Source organism: Anser brachyrhynchus (genome assembly GCF_964034855.1).
Source record: "Anser brachyrhynchus genome assembly, chromosome: 1".
Taxonomy (NCBI): Eukaryota; Metazoa; Chordata; class Aves; order Anseriformes; family Anatidae; genus Anser; species Anser brachyrhynchus.
Genome location: NC_137694.1, coordinates 153,515,582 through 153,537,520, shown reverse-complemented (window position 1 = coordinate 153,537,520; position 21,939 = coordinate 153,515,582). Strand labels below are relative to the sequence as shown.

General features: G+C 38.4%; 1 protein-coding gene and 1 long non-coding RNA gene across 2 annotated transcripts in view; one reads left to right on the top strand and one right to left on the bottom strand.

The window, feature by feature from the left end:
* LOC308188112 overlaps nucleotides 1-14,297 on the top strand; it is a 43,120-nt gene extending 28,823 nt beyond the window's left edge. The window contains exons 2-3 of the long non-coding RNA XR_013945172.1: nucleotides 13,199-13,314; nucleotides 13,744-14,297. This is a non-coding gene — a long non-coding RNA (uncharacterized lncRNA). The remainder of the gene's footprint in view (nucleotides 1-13,198; nucleotides 13,315-13,743) is intronic.
* Nucleotides 10,405-21,462, bottom strand: SLC10A2 (solute carrier family 10 member 2). The gene is made up of 6 exons (XM_080576765.1): nucleotides 20,988-21,462; nucleotides 17,773-17,891; nucleotides 16,542-16,630; nucleotides 14,345-14,520; nucleotides 13,602-13,759; nucleotides 10,405-12,503 (listed from the first exon to the last, which is right to left on the bottom strand). Exons 1-6 carry the CDS (start codon nucleotides 21,407-21,409, stop codon nucleotides 12,370-12,372), a joined length of 1,098 nt encoding a protein of 365 aa, XP_080432891.1. The 5' UTR covers nucleotides 21,410-21,462; the 3' UTR covers nucleotides 10,405-12,369.
* Between the last annotated feature and the right edge of the window lie 477 nt (nucleotides 21,463-21,939).

Here is a 21,939-nt window from a genome sequence, read left to right as displayed (position 1 = left end):
TTTTTATTTTTATTTTTATTTTTATTTTTATTTTTATTTTTATTTTTATTTTTATTTTTATTATTGTGAAAATACATATAAAAATATAGGCTGGAGATGCCTTTAATTAGAAGCATTTACAGAAGCCACAGCTCTGAGAAGTGTGATTCTAGACTGCTTTCTGCTATAAGAGACTGACAGCCAAAACACAGGACTGTGTGAAACAGGTGTTATTGTGGGAGGGAATAAAAGAACATTTACAGCAGTGGAAATGCCACACAAAAGAAGGACTGAAGGAGGGGAGGGAATACAGTAAACGTAATGTTTGGGAAAAATGCAGTAAAGTTTCTACAAATGTTCTCTTTCTTTTCAAAGTTGTCCAAGAATGAGTTCAGTCTTTAATATCGAGCATTTCTTTCTGCTTTGAAGTGCTGTGGCATGTTAAGGTGGCTTTAACGGTTCTCTGAGAACAGAGAGGAGAACAATGAGAAGACTAGGTGGTTGCACACTGGGATGATGTAGAGCAAAGGAGGGAGAGCCGGGGAGGAATTCCTTACCCAAACACTACCTGACTTTATCATAGTTTTGATACTGGGGCTGCAAATCCAGGCTTTCAACACTTCAAGGAGGGCAGCTCCCACCTGTTAGCTGAGTAGGAGAAGCCTCAGCTGCTGTGGACTCACGGAGGGGCAGGAGGGGACAGATCCCATGGGGCAACACTGCTGGGGGGCTTCCTTGCACACGCATTGCGTATAAACTGGAAATCTGGTTTTCAGGTTTGAAATAGAAGTGTTTAAGTAGACAGATATGGCCTGCCACCTGCATTTCAGAGAAAAGAAATATTAGCAGCGTGAGCTGTGAAGTGCTGTGTGCAAGGGTCTGAAAAATGCCCCCTTGCTGTGGCCCTGTTTCTAGCAGAGCCCAAGGAAGTGGTGTCTGGAGGTATCTCCCACAAGGAGAGGAGATTTCTTGGTGCCAGGGATGTGGCCACCCATCAAGACTCCCCGTTGTACAGGATGGGCAGCCCACTGGCTGTGTGGCCAAGTGGAGTGACTTCTCATGGTATCTGCAAAAGCTGGGCTCAAGGGTGTTTTTGTCCAAAACAACCAAGAGGACAAGGCCAAAGGCATATCCAGGAGGCTAGTAACACTCTGAATACTTGTTTCCCCTTGGTCTCTGTGTTGGAGTGTTTATTGAGGCAGGTAAATAAAGATCTTTTAATAGAAGAACATACAGTCTGACAATGAGCCATCAGTGTACCCTGTAGCTATGTTGTTCAGAGCTAAAAATTAAACCAATTAAGTTCTGGTCTTAAACTCCACCTTCATATCTCTGATGTCAGTTTTCAAGAACAAGATATACAAAGAAGCAATAACTTTTTCACACATTTTTCAGTAGTTAATATTTCTGGTCTTCTGTTCTTTTTATTTCAACATGTTGTGCTGGCATGTGCTGCTGTGCAGTGAAAGTCTGCGATCTCTAGGGCTGATTACGCAAAATGAAATTCTGGAGCTCAGCTCTCCTGCTCCTGTCATATGTCAGGTTAAATGCCAATATTTTCACATTTCTTTGTAAATATTTCACATGATTTCAGAAGCATAGCTTCAGGGCATAGAGAGAAAAATAAAGGCAAGATAAAATAATTTAGTCTAGTAGGGAGGAAGGAAGAACAAGTAAGATGGTAAGTTTTTATCACTTGGAAAAATAAGCAAAGGGTCTGACATGACCTTTGTGTTTTTTTTTTTTTTTTTTTTTTTTTATGACTACTGAGATCATTTATTTTGATAGTATGGGATGGAATATGGCATTCACTCCACAACTTCAGCAGCCAAAAATTCCTGTTCTAAAAAGAAATTTAACATTTATGACAACACTTCAAGTGATGGAGTACTCACTGTCATTGAGGCCATATTCAGTATGATCAATTAGCTGTGTTAAGATCTAAAATTAGTCTAAAATCTGAATTCACATACTACCATCATCTACACAGAGCCTTTCCCATGCAAAAGTAAGATCTACTTCTGTGGGTTCAATATCAGTGTCAGGGATGAAAAAGAATCAATTTGTGCAGGCTACAACTTAGTGAGAACACAGTAAGACATTATTAAAATATTTTATATTTGCTTAGCTTGCTTTCTAAACTTTGCTCGAAGAATACATTAATTACGTTTGCTGCAATTGCATTACAGCACTACTTAATGAAACAATGACAGTGGAGAACAATACTTTTCAGCCTTTTTGACAAGAAAAGTGGGAAGCTCAGTCTGTGACACAAATTCAGTAACACAGTATAACAGTGCTCTAGATGCAAGTATTTAATGTATATCTCACCTTTTCTGATTCAAATTAACCTATCACAATTACGCCAATTTGAGCAGACAGAGCTTCTACTGCAGCCAGTTAAAATAAGTTCTACTTGAAAATAACAGAGCAAATATGATTGAAATGCTTGTTTAAAAGAATAAAATTAAACAAATCTTGCATATTTTGTGGGGTACAGGATGAAAGAGAAAATAATTTTTTTTTTTTTTTTTACTGTTTAGCAGTTGTTCATTGCTCACTTGCTCATCCAAAGTGCATATCTTTTAGTTGAACTGCTGTTTCTTATCTCCTGAAATTAATCTGATAAGGAAAGCCATTTTTATCTTTGGAGTTGTAAACATGGGACTCTCTGGTAAAAGTGTATGGCACACCCTATTTTCAGTATGCAGTTAAAGACTGAAGGAACATTAAACTCCAAGTTCTGATGGGAAATCTTGGAGCTGTTACTTAGTCAACTGTTTTGATCTCTACTTTAAAGGGTGCATTTTCAGAAATAAAAGTCACTTAGAGGCAGACTGAAAAAGTATTAATTCCTCTACAATTCTTGATGTCAATAAGAAAGGGTATTACAAACGCTTTTTCTCCAGAAACCATTCCTACTAAATCTGATCCCTCTTCTCAGTTATTTTAGAGCTTTTCTTGGCATTTTACAATTACATTTCTGTTTTTCTTTGTGTTATATCCACTTCTATTTCTATCTGTTCATGTCCTTGCTCCAGTCAATAGTTAAAGTAGTTGCCCAGCTTTTACCCATCCTTCTGTTATTTCTGTCTCATTTCTTCTCTTTCCTTACAGTGTCCTCTGTGCATGTATCTTCTCACGCACTGACATGTGTATTCCTGGAATAAATAAAACCTTTTTTCTGAGAGCTCTCTGTCAGTGATCTAGCCAACCTGTATGTGGCGGGACAGAGGAGCTCTCCTGTGAGAAGCCCACATTTCCCCGGCCACATCTAGACTCGTAATCTGTTGTTACAGGTTGCACAGTATGTGATGTTACTTACCAAATGCTGACAAAGGGATGGTGTGTACAATTGTGCCTTTCTGGATGCAGGGTTTATCCTTCACAGAAACTAGCGCAAATGCTTACGGTGATGGGATGAGCACTTGCTCATGTACATCTTGGTCTGATGAAGAATTTACAATATACAGTCAGAAGGAAGACTCCTCTGCTATATATATACTGCTAATAGACGACCAGGGCCTGATTCTTGCCCATGCTGCTGGGGACTGTCCTCTGCCATGGCTGAGGGGTATCACAGAAGCAGACAGCAGCACGGATGAATTGTAACCCAATGCTCAGCCTTGCTTGCTGGCCACCTTTTTGTTTAGCAGCATATGCTAAATGTGTGGTAGGCAACTTCCACTGACAAAATAGAGCATGTAAGGGGTAGGAGTGTCAGGCTGTTGCTGATATACGTTGCTCTAGGATGAAGCTGCGTTGGGTGCTTGTTGTCAGTATGGTCAATTGGCTAATGTGCACTGAAAGAGTGAGGGCAAGGGAACACAGAATAGATCATCAACAAGGGCTGTATATTTAAGAATAAACCAAACAAACAAATCAACCCAGAATCCACCTGTTTCTCTAGGACTTGACTAGGTTTGCTCAGAAAATACCATTTGATTGAACTCCCGAGGAGAAGCAGGTGTGGGAACACATTATTTCTAGGGTCTGACTGGACTTTGAGGTAAACTTGTTTCCAACATGAATGGTGTTATAAAGGAGGCACTTTTAGTGTCTGCATTCACGTATTTCTCAAAATGTCTCATGGATAATTCAATAAAAGAGGAGGGTGTTTCTGGAGTTTAGGCACCTTTGCTGAATAGTTTTGCATTAAGTACAATCACATTTGCAAAGATATTTATTGATTTGTGTAGCCTCACAGCACTAATCTTTCCCCTCTTCCTCTCTGTCAAGATGTCTTTTCTCATCATGTAGACAATGCAGTGACATGACTACATATCACCTCATATGTTTGAGTTACAGATTTTTGAAAGAATGCCTGAAGGCAGCACATCACCTCTGAACCTGGCCCTGTAGTCCTCTGCAGTTAAGCCCGAATGACTTATGCAATAAAATTAGCCTTCATAAAATAGTAGAAAGCAGAAATCCACCTTTGAAAACTTAATTCCAAGGATTACTTTTATTCCCTCTCATACCCATTAACCTATTTAACAATAAAAATATGTAACATTTGAAGAGCAGTACAAATGGTACCAAGATCAAACTGTTTAAAAAACAAACATTACATCAAAGATACAATATTCTTCTGTGATGAATGTTCTCTTTTTTATATAAATGGAGGCTGGGTTCCACAGAGGCAGAAATTGTTTGAACTAAAGTATTTACTTCATTAAAGCTTAATTCATCTCTAACAGCATGAGTCAGAGCTGCCACAGATCTACAAGGAAACAATATCAGAAAACACATGGTCTTTACCTAGAATTATGTGGTCCTTCTAAAGCTAGATGTTTTTCAGTGTTTAAAGAAAAAATGGGTTTGGGCACATAATGTTACACCTATACTAGTAAATAAGTCAAGGTCGGGGCACAGGCTTGAGGATTGTTGCGTGACTGCCTGTGCTGTTTACTTGCTTGCACCCTTCCTGGCACAGCTTCAGCTGTCGTGACCAGGCACTCTCGAGGGGTGTTGGGGTAGGACTGATGAGGAGCATGTGTCAGGGGCTGTTTCCACGTGGCAGCCTGAAATATGACCATTCTGTCTGTGGGGAAAGAGAACTTAGTTTTGTGTATGTGAGAGGGACAGCGCCGCTTGTAAAATGCTACTCTCTGCTCACCACTGCTTGACCCCAGCTTCCTTGCTCAGACTTACCTGATTCCTCACCACCCACCTCATGCAACTGCACAGTGTGTTTCTGGATAGGTGTCTGCAGAGACCGCAGGGAGTTTTTGCTATCTCTGAGTCAATGAGCTCTAATAGTAATTTTGACCATATTCCAGTGATGCTTTAAATACCATAAATGATTTTGGTGTTGTAAATGGTCCAGTTGGTCCAGTTGTCTTATGTTTTATAACCATGAGTAGTTTTAATTTGTCTACCAAATGGGTTCTGTGGAAAAATTCTGAAAAAATACAACGTAATGTGTGAGGTGGTACAGAATGGAAAGAAGACCATCAAGGTGATGACTAGTCCTTCTGTGGACAGACAGATATGTTTTCAACAAATAATTTTCTTTGAATTTTCTCCTGTCACTCCTACCAATACAATGTTCATTTCAGTAGATGCTGTTCTGTACCTCTACTCAGCAGTTATTTCCAGACTCAGTGATTTTTTCTTCCCTTTCAACAGGCAAAATATCTGTAAACACATTGTACTTATCCTTAGATTTAATGCTTACTGAAAGTGATTGCAAAACAGACACAGCAACTGCAGAGCTCCAGTTAACTCAGCAATGATAGAAGCAGATGCTGGAAGAAAAGTTGTAAGAAACATGGGCACATATCTCCACAGCTTCCAGCAAACAGTCATTTAAGGACTTCCTAAGCTGAGATTTGTACTTCAAGCATCATATTAAATTTCCAGACATGAATTTATGGTCCATGAATTATTTTTTCTTCACCTATTTTGTAAGCCCACTTTTTGTGTGTGAATTTTGTCCATTTTTAAATTGGTCACTGGACGTTCTGAAACCTGAAATATGCTTTCACCTCCATAAAGTGTGTGTTTTGCTCTGTTTCCTTGGTGAGTGCACTTTTATGGAAAATTGGTCCATATCAGCTGTGGGTTATTTTATGAGTTCAGAGTATGTTTTTAAAGAAAGAGACTACGTGGAAAGAATTTGTGTTCTACCTACAGCAAGCAGATTTACTACTGACATTAGAAACACATCACCAGCACAACCTGTAACCCTGACATTTTCATTAATCCCTTGTAGTTAATTCCACTTGTGGGGAATTAATTATACCATCAAATTATTTAAACAGGGCGTTACCATCTGAATATGACCTCCTTACATCTATTTGGAATTCAGATGGGGGAAAGTGGCTTTTAAAAACTGTGATGAAATCCCCCAAATGAGTAATACATAAACTCATTGTAGAAGAAGGAGACAGAAGGTCTGCAGTCATATTTAAAAGAATGCATCAGATTACCTTAATGATATCTGATCAGCATATCTAATCAGTAAATCTGAAGCAATTAAATTACCACTGTAAAATATGAGGTGAGTTAAATTTGTGTAAGATGGAAACACTAAGTATGTGATAGTAAATATTTCTCATGGTCAGGAACAATTGCAGTGAATAAGAAAGTGTGTACTAGCTGTGTGTGCTCTAAGGAAAACCTAGGTTCTGATTGACTAGAACAGAAATTGTTCCTTTCCACAACAATATCGAAGATATATAGTAACTGGGGGATAGATACAACACTTAAAGCAACTGACCAACTCCCTGCTGTGGTCGATGAGTTTTCTTAAGTGTTGAGATTTCTTTTCCCTCTCTTTGGAGTTTTAAGGTGTTTCCTGTGATTGCAATAGATCTCTCATCTGAGTGGTTTTTACAAAGGCAAAAGTCCAGTCCACATAGCTAAATCCCCATATAATTGACATCCAAAAGACGAAGACCTTAATTTTAACTTATTATTTTTAACTTACTTTTAGCTTATTATTTTTTTTTTACCTGTTCTTAAATCAATCCAATTATTTGAGGGAGGAGGTGGATTTATGATCTTCTGAGTATCATTGGTAATAAAGTTTTGTATTGATTCATTTTAGATTAAGTCTTTTATGAGCAAGTAGAGATATTACTAATACATTTTTATATATTCTTTGCTTACATAGACAGTTTCAAGTGTCCTCACTGAATTTTATTCATAACCCTTTCAAAGTCCTGTGCAAGTGTGTCCAAAGATGCAGGGCTGGGAGAAATTTACTAAGGAGGCATGCCATTGGTCAGTTCCAAGAGGCAACTCAAAGTAACAGTTTTGTGTGTGTGCCTTTTCTTGTCTTTGTTTTTATTTGTTTATTTCTCTGATTTCTGAAATATTTGACCTACCAATTAAATGAATTTCTGTGCCTTGTGAGAGGTGCTTCATGGGACAGCAAGGGCCTTCTTACGGGCTTGCAATTATCTCATGTGAAGTGCTGACTCTCTTTGGACCGTGGAGGGTTCATATAAGTCAGGGGAAACTCTGCAAATAATGTTGGCTTGCACAGAAGTCACAAGGAGGATTCAGCTGCCTTATCAGGTGTCTGGTGCCACTTTAAGTTATGTAGGGACGTGATAGGTGCTGGCAGGATGCAGGACCTACAGAAGGCCTGTGAGTTTCTGGACTGGCAGCTGAAATCCAGGCAGGACAATCCAGGGCAACTCACATAACACTGGATGCCTTTGTTCAGGCAACCGAATTTCACAGCTGACTCTGTATAATGTCTTTGTCTGCTTCCAGAATCCTCCTGTTTTAAACCAGGTGCCTGAGGGGTGTGATGGCTTGCTCTCCGCAGACATCTGTCTTTTCCTACTGACACTACTGACTCATGTTTTCAGAGAAGGATGAAGGTTGACAATGGAAAATTACTTGTAGATGGCTAAACTTAATGGAAACTAAACTGAGATAGCAATATTGTTCCACAACACATAGCTATTCATGAAAACATATACAAACTCCTTCAGGGCTTTTCATTATGCTTCACCTACCTTTTCAGTTTGAAGGTTGGCAAATGTCGTGACAACTAACAGCTTTTCATTTGATATTTTGAGTTAATTTAACATTCAGCTTAACTGAAATATTGGTGCTTCTGGAAAAGAATAGATATTTCTTAGCAAACAGAAGCAGTTTTGCTTGTACTGCTCATCAGTCCTTCATCGGAAAATCTAGTCAGACTTGCTTAGCTGCAATTTGGTTGTGGTACTTTTGCTCTAGTTGTAATTCTGGATGTAAGCAAGTGATATGGGTAATCTGGAGAGAGCAGGAGCATTCCTGTCAAATACTGACTAGTGAAGGTCTGTGCTTTCAGAGACAGGGAACAATGATCATTGTTTTATGTCTACATCAAGTGTGCAAAAAGTTAATTGATTGGACCACAAAAAATAAGTTCATTTGTCCCTTCTGAGGCTGACAAAATAATACCGATTAGCAAAGTTTATAATAGTGTTCCTTGAACATCTTAACCTGATTAGTCTGAAGCAACAAACTCATTTAGCATAAGTTGCAAATCAATTTACTTCTTAATTCTATTCAAATTGCATTCTCTTCTGACTAAGGCAGCACACTATGTGACAGAGCTAGTTTTTCTACCTGTCTTTTGGTCAGTTGAAAAATTAGTTGCATGTTCACAGGAGATTAAAATCACAATAAAGATATTTTCGTGTCTAGGTTATTTATTTATTTATTCATTCATTCATTTATAAAGACCTCTCTTCCTGGTTAGAGGAAACATACTGGATGCTCAGAGACTTTATGCAGAAAAAAGAATTGACAAAAAGATACATTTAATTTCATCTTTTTTTTTTTTTTTAATCTGATAGTCAAAAATGACGCATTTGTTGTAAGTCAGCCCATCTAAATTGACTTGATAGAGACAGACAATTTCAGTGGACAACCCATCCTATAACAACCCACCCTCAGTGTGAGACAGAGTGCATGATTAACTGTGGTGGTGCTTCTTTGTCTTCACTGACTAGAGGATATTCCCAGACTTATAGATACAGAGTTCAGTTAGGCAAGTGTGATTTTTGCATTGTTGCAGCCCTTATACCACAGATCTTGGGATGAGACAAACAACTCATTTAGCTGTTGTTTTGACTTTTAGGGTATGCCTATCCTTAGATATACTTCACTTCATTTTGCCTGTACTGGCTTGAGATACAGAATTGCAGCAGAATTAAGACGTGAATGACTACCTAAAAGTAGACTCATTGCATTAACCTAGAACCTGTCAAAACATCAATGTAACTTTTTAGCCTGAACTGGTAAATACACAATTACCAGTACCTGTAAATGTTAATTGGATCAAGTATCTGTTAGCCTGTATGTCATTGCTTTGTGCTTCTAAACTGCACATCCTGCAATGTCCCATCCACAGGCTGGTTAAACAGCCAGAAGACTGCTCAAGAAGCAGTGTCGCCTAAATCTTAGAATCACAGAATAATTAAGGTTGGAAAAGACCTCCAAGTTCATCTGGTCCAACCATCCCCCTACCACCAATGTCACCCACTAAACCATGTCCCTAAGCACCATGTCCAACCTCTCCTTGAACACCCCCAGGGACGGTGACTCTACCACCTCCCTGGGCAACCCATCCCAATGCCTGACTGCTCTTTCTGAGAAGAAATGTCTCCTCATTTCCAACCTGAACCTCCCCTGGCGCAACTTGAGGCCATTCCCTCTAGTCCTATCACTAGTTACCCTCGAGAAAATACTGCCTTTCATTGAAAGGATTTTCATTATGGAGGATGTGAGAAAAGATGACATGAGTGGGTTAATCCAGCCGATTTCTGCAAACTGGGGTTTTTGTTTTGATGTTACCAAGAAAACTGTAACTGCGAGCCTCCTTCAGCTGATAAGTTCACACCTCAGCATTAATATGGCTAACAGCCAAAGGCACATAACATCTTTCTGGAGACCTCTGGGGAGAGGACACAGCTCCCCGCAAAGTGCTTGTGAGATAGCCCAGCCCAGCTGCAGCCACAATGGATATTTATGCTGCCCAGACTCCTGCAGCTGGATATTTAGCAGCTGTCATGTCAACGTAACCCTGACTCTGGCAACATTTGCAAGTTATGGGTCTTTAAAGCAAAAGTTTGGTGTGCTCTAGAGTTGTATGTTGGTCAAAAACTTTGAGCTGGCTTTGCTTCATATAAAGCTTGGGACATCCAACCGTAGCTAGGTTTAATTGTAATGGCTGCAGAAACTGCAACCTCCAGACTTCATTTGGGGCCCTAATTGCATATATACATTAAAAAGTGTATATCAAATATGGCATCAGATGTCACACATTCATTTAATCTTCATCATTACTAAACATACTCATTTTACACATAATCTTATGTATTTTTGTTACATCTCAAAGCCATAAACTTTGTCTGCCTGTTAGGATTCAGTCTCAATTCTTTCCACCACAAATTACTCCAGTGGGCAAAATTATAAATAGTTTCTGACTTTATTCAGTTCAGTGTTTATACAGTTGCTTTAAATACATACACATACATAGTATAAGACAAACTAGTATTCTTCAATACAACTTCAAAATCTGCTTAAAATATTGGGGTTTAGCATGGGGAAAGAAGAGCAGCTTGGTGTGTAAGACAGACACTATCCTAAATAACCTCTGCTGCTCATTTATAGATGGAAGCAGGACAAAGACATTAGACTTTTTAACCACAGATGTCACAAACAGCAGCTTATCCTTTCCTCAGTGAATATTGTGTTTTACATCTATAATTCCATAAAGTCTCCATAGTAGACTTCACTCCACCTTTCTGTTTATTCTTTATTCTCTGAAACATAACATGCCTAGTTATGTGCTAGTTCCTGCTAGGTGTTGAACTCCTCCTTGGAGGTATGACCATTCTGAACTCCCCCCCGAATGCAAAGCAGCTTCAAGCCTCTCAGAACTCAGGAATATTTCAAGGCCCTTTCCACCACATATGGTATATAAAAATAATTTATCCTTTGTTTAATATTGGGCACATTTCTGCAGCAGTGGAAAGCTACACGTCTGGAACTTAAATTCCACAATTTCAGTTGTGTTTGTAGAAAACTTGCCACTTTAACTCACAACACCTCAGAAGGTCCTCTTGAATATGACAAAGAGTTGTATAGTTTCCATGTGTTGATAGTTGGCTCACTCTGGAAGTTTTTGGTCAGCCAAGTTCTCACTTATTTCATCTGAAGTTCTCTCGATGTTTTCTTTGCATAAGAGCTACAGGACTAACGTTACTGAATGTATCCACAAAAAATTACAGCTGCAAAAATTTACTGTGCTAATTCTTTTAAAATTATGTTAACTTTCTCCACACACTTAGGACAGTTTTCCATACATGCCCTTGAGTTTTCAGAGACAAATAACGTATATTTCCATCCAATTATTTCTGTCTGTGTTTTATATAATTAAAATAATACAGTCATTAACTACATCAGTGTCTTAATGTCATGGACACATGGTAAGCTCAAACTTACTGAGTTCATAAAATCACAGAAATATATGACTGTCTGCAAGCACTGTTATCTTGTCTCTACAGTGGTGAATGTACTCCTGGATGAATCGGGGACAATTTTATTCCACTTTCAAATGTCTCCCTTTCTGTGTAGAAGCCGTTCATTTCTTACATTTCCCCAAACTCAGCCTTTGTACGCAGCTGTCACTGAAACTGCCCTAGGCTTGTGCCCTAAGCTTTTTCTCTCTGTTCATGTTTCCAGCACCTAATAGACCCAGACTGAAGATGCAAAGCTGTTGCTTTATATTAATTCATGCAAAAAAATGGAGTTGTAAGGTACCTTGCACTTGTTAAACTTATAGCTTTAGAATAAATTAATGCTTCAAGCAATTAGTACAGTGCAATGACTTTAGTATGCCCAGACTGACCTAAATGAAACTTTATTTCATTACTAGCTTGTTTCAATTTCATGGTTGATGCATGTTCAGTGAAAGTCCAAGAGCCTCATCGGATCTTCCACATCAACTCCTGTTGCTGCTCAGGCACTTTTGCAAGATTTCTCTTTGTTTGGTACAGGGGCTGAGACTAGTAGACAGTTTTGCAGGATCATGGACCTGAGTCAGTAAAGCAAATATCTGCCCTCTTTTTTTTTTTTTCTTTTTTAACAATAGACCACCTTTATTCTGCCTTTCTTTACATAAACCATAAAAAAAACATTAAATATTTTAGGGAATTAGCTTCCAAAATAGATTATACAATTGTGGCAGAAACCATGTTCAAAATCAAAGCAGAAATCTTTCATATGTTAATCATTTTAAAGTCTCACTGTACAATATCAATAGAACTCCTTCTTTTGCTAAATATTTCCCTAAAGCAACAGCATCTGAAAAGAAGTTTAAGTAAACCATATATCTTATATCTTTTCAGTTGATGGGAACAGAGGGATGATAGTCTATTTTGTCTCATTTGATACAAAACCTCCATTTGTTTTAGCATGTGATGAAATTGATTTTGAATCATCTTTTTCTTCTGTTTTCTCAACATCTGTCTTCGGTTTGACATGGTATCTTCTGTAAACACGGTAGCCTGCGAATTGGTGTATATTTAATATTAAATAAAGGTATAACAATGACCTGAAAAATACTGTAGTAGCATGTAGACGTACAAAATTTTCCCACCTCATATCGCTAAAATTTTCAAACGCTTCAAGATAGAGTTTCTTTAAAGACAGATTTAATTATTGTATGTCAACAACAGTCATCACTAAAAAAAGTATGCTTAGGAAATAACAAGGAAAATATTTAAAATTCTGCTTTTGATGCTTGACTGCTTTCTGTTCCTACTGCATGTAATAACTTTCAAAGTACTTTCTGTCTCTCTTGGGAAGCCTTTGGGCAGTTGGCTGGGTCTGTGGGACTGATTCTTACTTTTACATGAATCCTGTCTGGCAGAAGCTAAGACAAAGTGGGGCAAAGAAGTTTGTCCTCATGCCATTGCCAGCTGCAGAGGTAAGAACTGGGGGTATACCTCTCAGGTTGTGTCCCTGGGGCAGAGTGCTTTTGATGCCTAGTAAGACAGCTGGTTTGAGCGTGGAAGCTAAATATTCACAACTGGTTTTAGGTGGGAGCAACAGGAGCAAAGTTCTGACCCTCAGTATGTTGTAGCAGTGCAACACGTATGAAGTGCATGTGGGAGAAAAAAGGGGCCTTTACTTCTCATGGAAGATTTTTTTTCTTCCTATTAGCTGTGAAGCTAATGCCTATGCTCTTAACCCCTGATAGGAGGGTGAGTTTGTACATGCATTTGGGGATGGTCCTGGTGTGCAGCTGTAAGCCCAGACACACTGGAGTGGTAGAGGACTCTAATGGAAGACACATTTGCCCTTCCACATCAAGCGGTAAGAACAATCCTGTGCTCAAGGTGTTGTTATTCTGGTTGTACGTAATGGAGATCCCTCCCTTGTGCTGAAAAACAAGGGGTCTTCCAGATCTTAAACTGATCCTTATGTTTTCCCATACATGGCTCAGCACAGTGGTGATGTTCAGTAGCCATTTGGGTCATTATAAAGTTTATTGTTTACCATTTCATTATTTTCCTCTCTCAGCCGTCCATTCTTGTTTTATCCATATCCATTAAAAACGAGACAGGTGACAATAATAATAATAGAAAATAGCTATACTTTACCTGCTAAAAATATTAGTGCAAACAACAGCTGGAAAATGCTGTAGATGAGTGGGAATGTAAACATCAATTCAAGTTGTTCAGGAGTGAAGGAGAGCTGTACTATCGTTGAACATAACTGAGTGTTTTGCATGCCTGTTTCCAGAGACACTGTACGACATCTAAAGGGAATAATACAAAGACAGTCATGAAATAACAGCCTGTGTGTCTCTATGTTTTATTAAGAATCTGGAAAAGAAGGAACCACACAGTAACAGGTAAGTGAGAAATTGGTATCCTTCAGCTCACAAATTATACATCTTTTACAACCAGAACGCATATAATTTATGGCAGTTCAGAAATTACAGAGGACTCTTCTCCCCCTTCAAGCCATGTATGTCATATTCAGTAATACTTATTATCACCCTCTTTTGCAACGATGTTCTAAAGTGTGGGTTGTTGATTCTTCATGCAAAGTTTCACCACAGCCTCAACCCTTATGTTAGTTAGGTCTCTTCTGTCCACTTCCTTTGAAGTGCAGGACATGGGCATATATGGGAAAGACATATTGGAGGAAATAGTAGTCAGAATCCATAGATAAAAATGTGCATGCATATTAATAGTTTTATTTACAAAAAGGTTGGTGAATAAGTGACCCTGTAGCAGAGCTACCATTTAGGAAGTATTCTTAGAATTGATTATTCATTAAAAAGGAACTGCCTTCACAGAAATAAGACTGTAGGACTATTTCACAGAGAAATCTATACCTGTTCCAAGACAGACCAGCATAGCGGGCCAGAAAGAATCCCAGAGAATAGCCAGCTGCTGGAAATATGGTACCAATGATCCATAATTTAGGTGTGATAACCCAGGAGCCTTTGTAGAGTATTCCCCCAACGACAGCAATGAGCACGATAAGGATCGCTCCCACTATGGAACCAATCTGTGAGGAGAAAGAAGGACTGTGTGAATAAAAGACGTCTTATCAAACATAAAACTGACATACTTTTATATTTACTGACATAATTCATGGTAGGCACATTATATCGCTGCTATTTTCCCCAAAATGGAGTTGTACAATGCACTTGAATGTGTGACTACAGATATAGATCAAAGCACAGCTATTATAGGTATCTATAGCATATATCTGTAAAACTAATCTTGAAGCTTTGGCTATAGCTGTGCATAAAACTCAACATTAAAAACAATCTCACATGTGTGATGTGAATAAGGCTAGATCTTTCTCAGAGTTATTGGGAAACCATCAGCTTAATAACTAGTATAATGCACTTTTCCTCTCCACTTCCTGAGCAGTCACACTTTGGGGCATAGTGTGGTGTTTGCTAACTAGATGCCAGATTGTTAGTGCTGGGAAATTATTTGCCAAGCAGAGGAGTAAATCTTTAATATGGCTGAAAATATTGTGTTTGAAAACTGGCTGTGAGATCATGTATTTCTACATAGACATAGTTAATGAGTTGAACTTATTTGCTGTGGCTGAACGTACCAAGATCCTCACTGCTGCTTGCTAAAGAAAGGAATAACTCACTCTCTTCTCAATATCTAAGTGAAATGTCTTCCTTTATGGCATATGTTGCAAGAGATCTCACCAGCAGATTTCTGTGGTTAAGCTTAGGAGAAATCCTTTTCTCAGATAAAATGTGTATTCCCAATGAACTGACTTCATCAGTCTCTGGCTGAAGTCTTTTTAAGGGTACTGAGTTAACAAGTACTTTTGTTTGACTGAGCTATTAACCACATACACCTAGGAAAAAGAAACATGGTCTGGCCATGACAACCTCTTCTGTTTCACTTGGCACACTGTCTTTGTGCTCTTATCTCCATTTCTCACCATCTGTACCTTCAACTGACAGCTATGGCTCAATCTTCACTTGATGTTTCAGTGTCCTATATCAAGCAAACTGGCAATGGACTCTACTGTGGGTTGCTCACACACTCATTATGAACGAGGATGAAATGGTGCTTTGCTGAAAGAACACCTTCTCATGTGCGTTCAAGTCCCTGCTTTTCCCTTAACTGACTATAAAGGATAGTTTTGAAACCAGCACTCAATAGTATCCATGTTCATAAGTAAGCTGTGAATGCATTTGAAAATACAGCACTCTAAGATAATATTTCAAATAAATTAATTGGACTTAAAAGGACCTTATTTGTGTTCTATATTTTCTGATCTGGTAGCTCAGGTAGAATAAGCAGTTGCCAGGCTAGTTTTGCTTAAGAAAACTTATAAAATATATTTATTAACTAAGGGTGGTCAGCGGAGGCCAAGGGCACTCAGCACATCTAAGAATAACTTTGAACTTAGCAGGGCAATGGTCAGGATGATTAATTTTCTATTAACAGTAAAGGTAGATAAGTTATTGTAAGTACTATTTTGGTGGGAATTGTTTTTGCCAAAACTCACAGTTTTGATGCTTCTGAAACTATCTTGCAAATAAAGTTGAATTTTTATAAATAGTTTTGTTAGATTTCTTAACTGTTGGCACATTTTCAACATATATATATGCATATTTAAATCGACTTCTCACTCAAAATTGCCAAAAATGATACACTGGTTTAAAAGTAGAAATATTTTTGTATGATCCAGAATGTTTTCATTTTTTATTATTTTGCAGGAAAAAGAATCCTTTTGACGTGAAAGATTTTCCTTCCAATTTTCAGTTTACATTATAAACTGAACTCAATTACTAACATAGTTCTAGCCAAAGACAAAAGCAGGCTCTTTAGATAATGATAGCTTCTAATGATGTATGCAACTCATGCACATTTGTGCAGGGGGAAAGCAATATATTTCCGCAGCGTCTCATTTGTTTTCTGCTGAAAACTTCAAGGCTCTTATAAAGTCAGACACTAATACTATGAATAGCAATGTACTGCTTCAGTGGTGCCACTGATTCCATAATTTGTCTATAATTACCAATGCTTCAGCCTTATATATCCTACCTTAAGTATGATTTTTGCTTTCTTAGGCCATCTGTGGTTAACATACACTCCTAACGAAACAGGAATTACAAGAGCTACCAGTGAAAGTCCTGTAAAAAAAAGAAAAGAAAAAAGATAAGCCCACATATCATGCAGAAGTTCATGAGGGGAGAACAGGCACCACATGGAGGGGCTGAGAATATGGAGCATGCCTTGGGGGGGATGTTTCTGGTATGCGTACCCCAGCGCATGAACGCTCTCCCCACACCTGCCTGTTTGCTTTTCTATAGAGTCTGTTATCTTTGGCAACCTGTTGAAGTAATTGTCATTCTGCTGAGCTACATGCTCATTCACCTGAATCAAAAAGGCAGACAGAAATTTGAGTGTGCTAATCACCACTATCCTGTGATGAGTAGCTATATTAAATGTTCATTTTGTCTGCAGGTGTTTCACTACTGTACCATATCAACAACCAATTTAGAGCTTCTTTTGTTCTGGCCTTCCCCCTCTGGTATGTTTTTCTGAAAGCACAAGCAATATATGTGATTTTTTTTTCCAGGACAATGGGAAATGAAATTGAAGAATATGAAAGTGACTCTGCTGGCTTTGTAAGATTACCACAACATGGAACAGAAGTTGATAAGCACCAGGGCCACAGTTCTGCGAAGCACTGGAGCATGTATTTCTAAATACTTTGACTATTTTCTCTTTGTAGCTAGATGAGATTTTTGACAGGAAGTCAAATGAAGCCACTCCTGGTGGTGTAGATTACAGCTTTTCAATAAGACTCAGCAGTTTTAATCACTTGCTTAATTATCCACATGTGCTTAAGTACTTTGCCAGATTATGGCCTCAGCATTTAGCACTTTGCAGGATTGTGCCTTAAAGCTGTTACAAATGCTTTCATCTAGGGAAAGAAGTTATTTCTGTATGAATTATTCTATATTCTTATCCCAGTACCATGGAGGTTTCCAAACCGTTTAAAAAGAAAAGCATGCCCAACCTTGTGATAAATATCTGTACCATATTTATAATGACTTAAAGTCTTTGTTCCACAGAGCTGTGGATGACTTGAAATGACCTAGGTACATAATTCTCACTGAAGTCATTGGAAAGTTGGAAAAAAATATTTTTTAAAAATCTGGGGTAATTTCTTTTTGACTCTGCAGGATGGTGCAGATATAAAGGGGGTTGTTACTAGAAGGAGGATAAAGGAGAGTCAGAAGGGAAAGTGCTGGTTCACTTGGCTCACCAATGCTGTTGTAGGGGAGTACAATTGCATCAGAATCAGTCCACATCTTGGTATAAACAAAGAGACAGAGTGGCATCATCCCCATTGCAAGCAATGTGGAGCAAGTTGTCATGCTGATGCTGCAAAGAAATTGGTTAAAGTGACAGTTTGTCTCATGCTAGAATATACTTCTTTCATTATCTTATTATGACTTAACAGCTTATGAAATGATGGGCAAGAAATGCTGCTGGCTACGGTCAATTTATCCATATATCAAGTAAGAAAAAAGCTAAATGGAAAGAATGGCTACTGCTTAAAAAAAAAAAAAAAGGAAGTAAAAAATCCATAAATATCAACATGTTCTGCAGACACAGAACAATAAGTTTCAGTACAAATGAGGCAGTCAGGCTGGCAGCCATTAGGAAGGTCTGTTCACAAGTCTGTCTGCATGGTGACTGTCCCACTGGCTTCTGAGAGAGTGTCAAGCTGGGTCAGATGCTGCTTTCCATTTTATCAGTAGTTCTGGAGTACTTTAGAATTTCACTCCAAAGCTAACAGCATAAAACAAACAAACAAAAAAGATTCTTCATCTAGTAAGAGCAATGTAATAAAATTCCTTTTTCTGGCTTGTTTTGCCCTCGGCCAAAGGATAGGTGCTGAGAATTCCTCTACGAAGCTGAGTATAAGCATTGTTGCTTCCTCAGCTTGTGCAAGACATTTCTGTTTTAAAACATAAAGCCTTGAATCCACTGGGCATGATATACCTCGTAGAAAAATGTGCATTCAACTAGAAGAATGAAGGAGGAAAAACCAAGACAGCTAAAAAGGGATGAAACTGTCAGATTCTGAGTAGCATAGATAAAAGGATGCCTACAAATCACAATCCTATGAGGTAAACATTTTGAGAAGGGTTTACTTGGGAGATTTTGGAAACTTGCTTATGAGCCTCACTTCTGACTGTTCTTTGGCGTAGCCTGCCCTCAGAAAAGGAGCTACAGATCCTGTCCCACAAACTGGGAACATCCAGAGAAATCTGGAAGAATTCATACAGAAACCACAGAAATATCCATGTTAGTTTTGTTTCCTGTGACTCTGTTTCTCTGCTGTTGGATGTAACTTGGTAGAAGCCTCTGGCAAGGGAGTTATACACAAAGGAAAAAGATCTATGGGCTACAATTAAGATTAGATAAAGCCCCAAATGGATAAAAGAGCTCGTTTCCTGTGACTGTACATATTCCTACAGTTGCTATATCTACATCCTTCTCCAAAGACAGCCTATTCTCTAACCCCAACCCCTGTGTTTGCAGCAGCTCTCATGGGAGCTGTGGAGGAGAGAAAATGGTGATTCAGAAGTGGTTGTTCTTGTAAAATACCAAGAAACGTCAAAAACAGGTGTCCCTATGGGAAGTTTTAGAGGACATCATCTGGGTCTGAGCAACTAAGAAAGGTATAAAACCTCACACTCCACCTCCCTGTGATTCACTATATGAACAGTAGAAAATTAATTCCTGCTCTAACTTGTGGTGTAATTGCACTGGGAAGTTTTGAAGCAGGACGGTAGACAACGGTGATGGCTTGTTATGTATAAACAGAAAATATCAGTTAAAAGCAAAACTTTGTCTAATGTGATGGGCAGGCTTTCTATAATGCTGTGCTGGCTCCAGAAACCAGTCAAGCTACTTTTACTGTTCTATCAAGAACTGAAGATACTTGCATTGCTCTCTGCTGTACCTCCTGTTTCATCTGTCCTTGAATTACTGTCACAAAGGTCCTTATCAAAAGCCCTTGAAATCTTAAGGTAAAGGTCTTTACCTGAAGAATAATCTTTAGTAAGTATTTTCAATTTACCTTACCCTCTGCCATTGTCACGGGATATAAATTCTACTCATATTTATAGAATCATCAGTTTGGATTCTGACTATACAGACCTGAGAAAGCACAGTTTAGTTCAGTGTATTCTTCCAAGGAAAGATTAGGACAGAATTTAAGAGTTGTGTTGGATGTCTTTCCATCTGAGGTTTCTCAGACTTTCATTTATAGAAATAAAGTGTCTAATATAGGTTTTTCCTCCACAGCGAGGAAGGTGGTGATTAGCAGAGCTGACTTCATACATAATTTGAAAGCAGGTATTACATTAACACCTGTATGTGACAGAAAAGTTCACTGTTTTCAAATGATGGAAAAAATGTCTTATTAAAGCCACAAATATTAACATACTTAGTCAATTTGCCCTAGCTCCACAACTTTCTTACTTCTATTATTTTTTCCATTTCTAGTTCAGACTGGCATATGATAAATTGAATGAATGCCCCAATTTATGTTACTCTGTGGGAAACAGAGAAATGATCTTGTTTATTTTAGAGCAGAGTAATCAGGATATGAAAAGAAAAAAGACGGCTTATTTTTAAAAACTATAAGAGTTAATGAACCCTCCATGGAATTTGCATCAAGAGTAAGTTTGACTTCTGCAGTGTATTTGATGTCCAAGGCCACGCCAGGTGCCTTACATATCTGTTTCTGAGTTCAGAGCATCCAGTCACTGAGACCAACACACCTAGCCACAAAGGAGCTTTTTCATAGGACCCAGTGTGGAGGACTGTGCTAGTCAGTAGCTTGTAGCATATAAAATTTTCTCTGTTTGAAGACTTTGCAGAAGGTGCCAGGAGCAGATAGAATTACTGCAAGTGATTTTCATTTGTATTAGTTTCCAAGGAGAAAAACTATGCCCATCTATTCATTGTGCAGAACACAGAAGGAGGGAAAATATTTTTCTGCAGGTCATTTCTTTCAAGAAACATTGTTTGAAAAAAAACAATTGCATAGCTGCTCTTTTGTACACAGGACTCAAGTTCTAAAATTAATTGTTATTTTTTTCTACTGCCCAAGATCTTGGAGAAACAAAATCACAAATATATGCTAACTTGGACAGAGAGTTCATAATCCTAGTATTTTAGAGGTCTTCCTCAATGCTATTTTCTACAGGATCTGACAATTTACAATAAATACAATTTCTAATATACACAATTCTGTTATGCTGTCTTCCTATCAAGTGCTCAAGAACTCAGGATAACTCTAGTCTGCTTGTATTTACTACTATTATACTAACTAAGCATCTCTACACGAAGGAAGCTGCACCACACATGGACCAAGACAAGAAAAAAAACAGATAGTCCTTTTCAATACAAAACTTACAATACAAAAAGGCGTATGAATATTTAGATAACAGCTGCTCTTACCTTAGGTCCATGTCACCATCCACCCAGTAAGCGATGATATTGGAGGCTGTGCCTCCTGGACAGCATCCCATGATAAGCACCACAACAGCTTGAATAGGAAGCACGTTAAAGGCCAGTGACAGCAAGAAAGCTGTGAGAGGCATAATTCCAAACTGACAGAGGAAACCCACAAAAATACCCCAGGGCCTTTTTATGTGGTTCCAGAATTTTTTAACTTCCACATTGCAACCCATGGAGAACATCACCAAAGCCAGCATGATCGTCAGAACAGTACTTAAAATTACACTCAAAGTACGGTTAAAATCATCTTCTGGTAACACACAAGATGTACCACTGCAAATAGTAGCATTTGCTGGACAATCCATGACGTTTTTTGTCAAAGACTTAGCATTAAGTTGCTGGGAAAGCAAGAAAGTCTGCATTTTGAAATGCAGAATGGCTCAGTACATCCAAGGAAAACTTTTAAGCCTGTGTAAACGGTTGTTTGTTAGCAACTCCTTTTAAATGCTCCAGGAAGCAATAAAGTGCAATAAATACTTAGACACTATTCTTTAAGGGTTTGGCAAGGTGCTGATTCATATAGTTATAAAAGTTGCACTTGCTCAGTATGGTGTTTTTAATCATTTATTCTCATGATAATGAGAAATTCCACAGCAAAAGAATAGCTGTGTTAATATTTAAGGGTGGAAGGGAGGCTTGTGGAATAGCTGAGCACACAACATGAGAATCACAGAAGGAAGAGAAAGTTTAGACTTCATCCTTTGAATTTCTTGCATGCCTTTGGGATAGCTGCTCATGCGTGCACTATCACTGGCATTACACGGGGCTGTGGGGCTGAAATGAGCAACTGATACACAAGAAAGCATAAGTAGAGGGCCTGAGAGAGGAAAAATTACTTGCCTTCTCAAGGCTGCACGGGGCTGCATTTTAGGAGACCCTCAGAGCTTCTCTG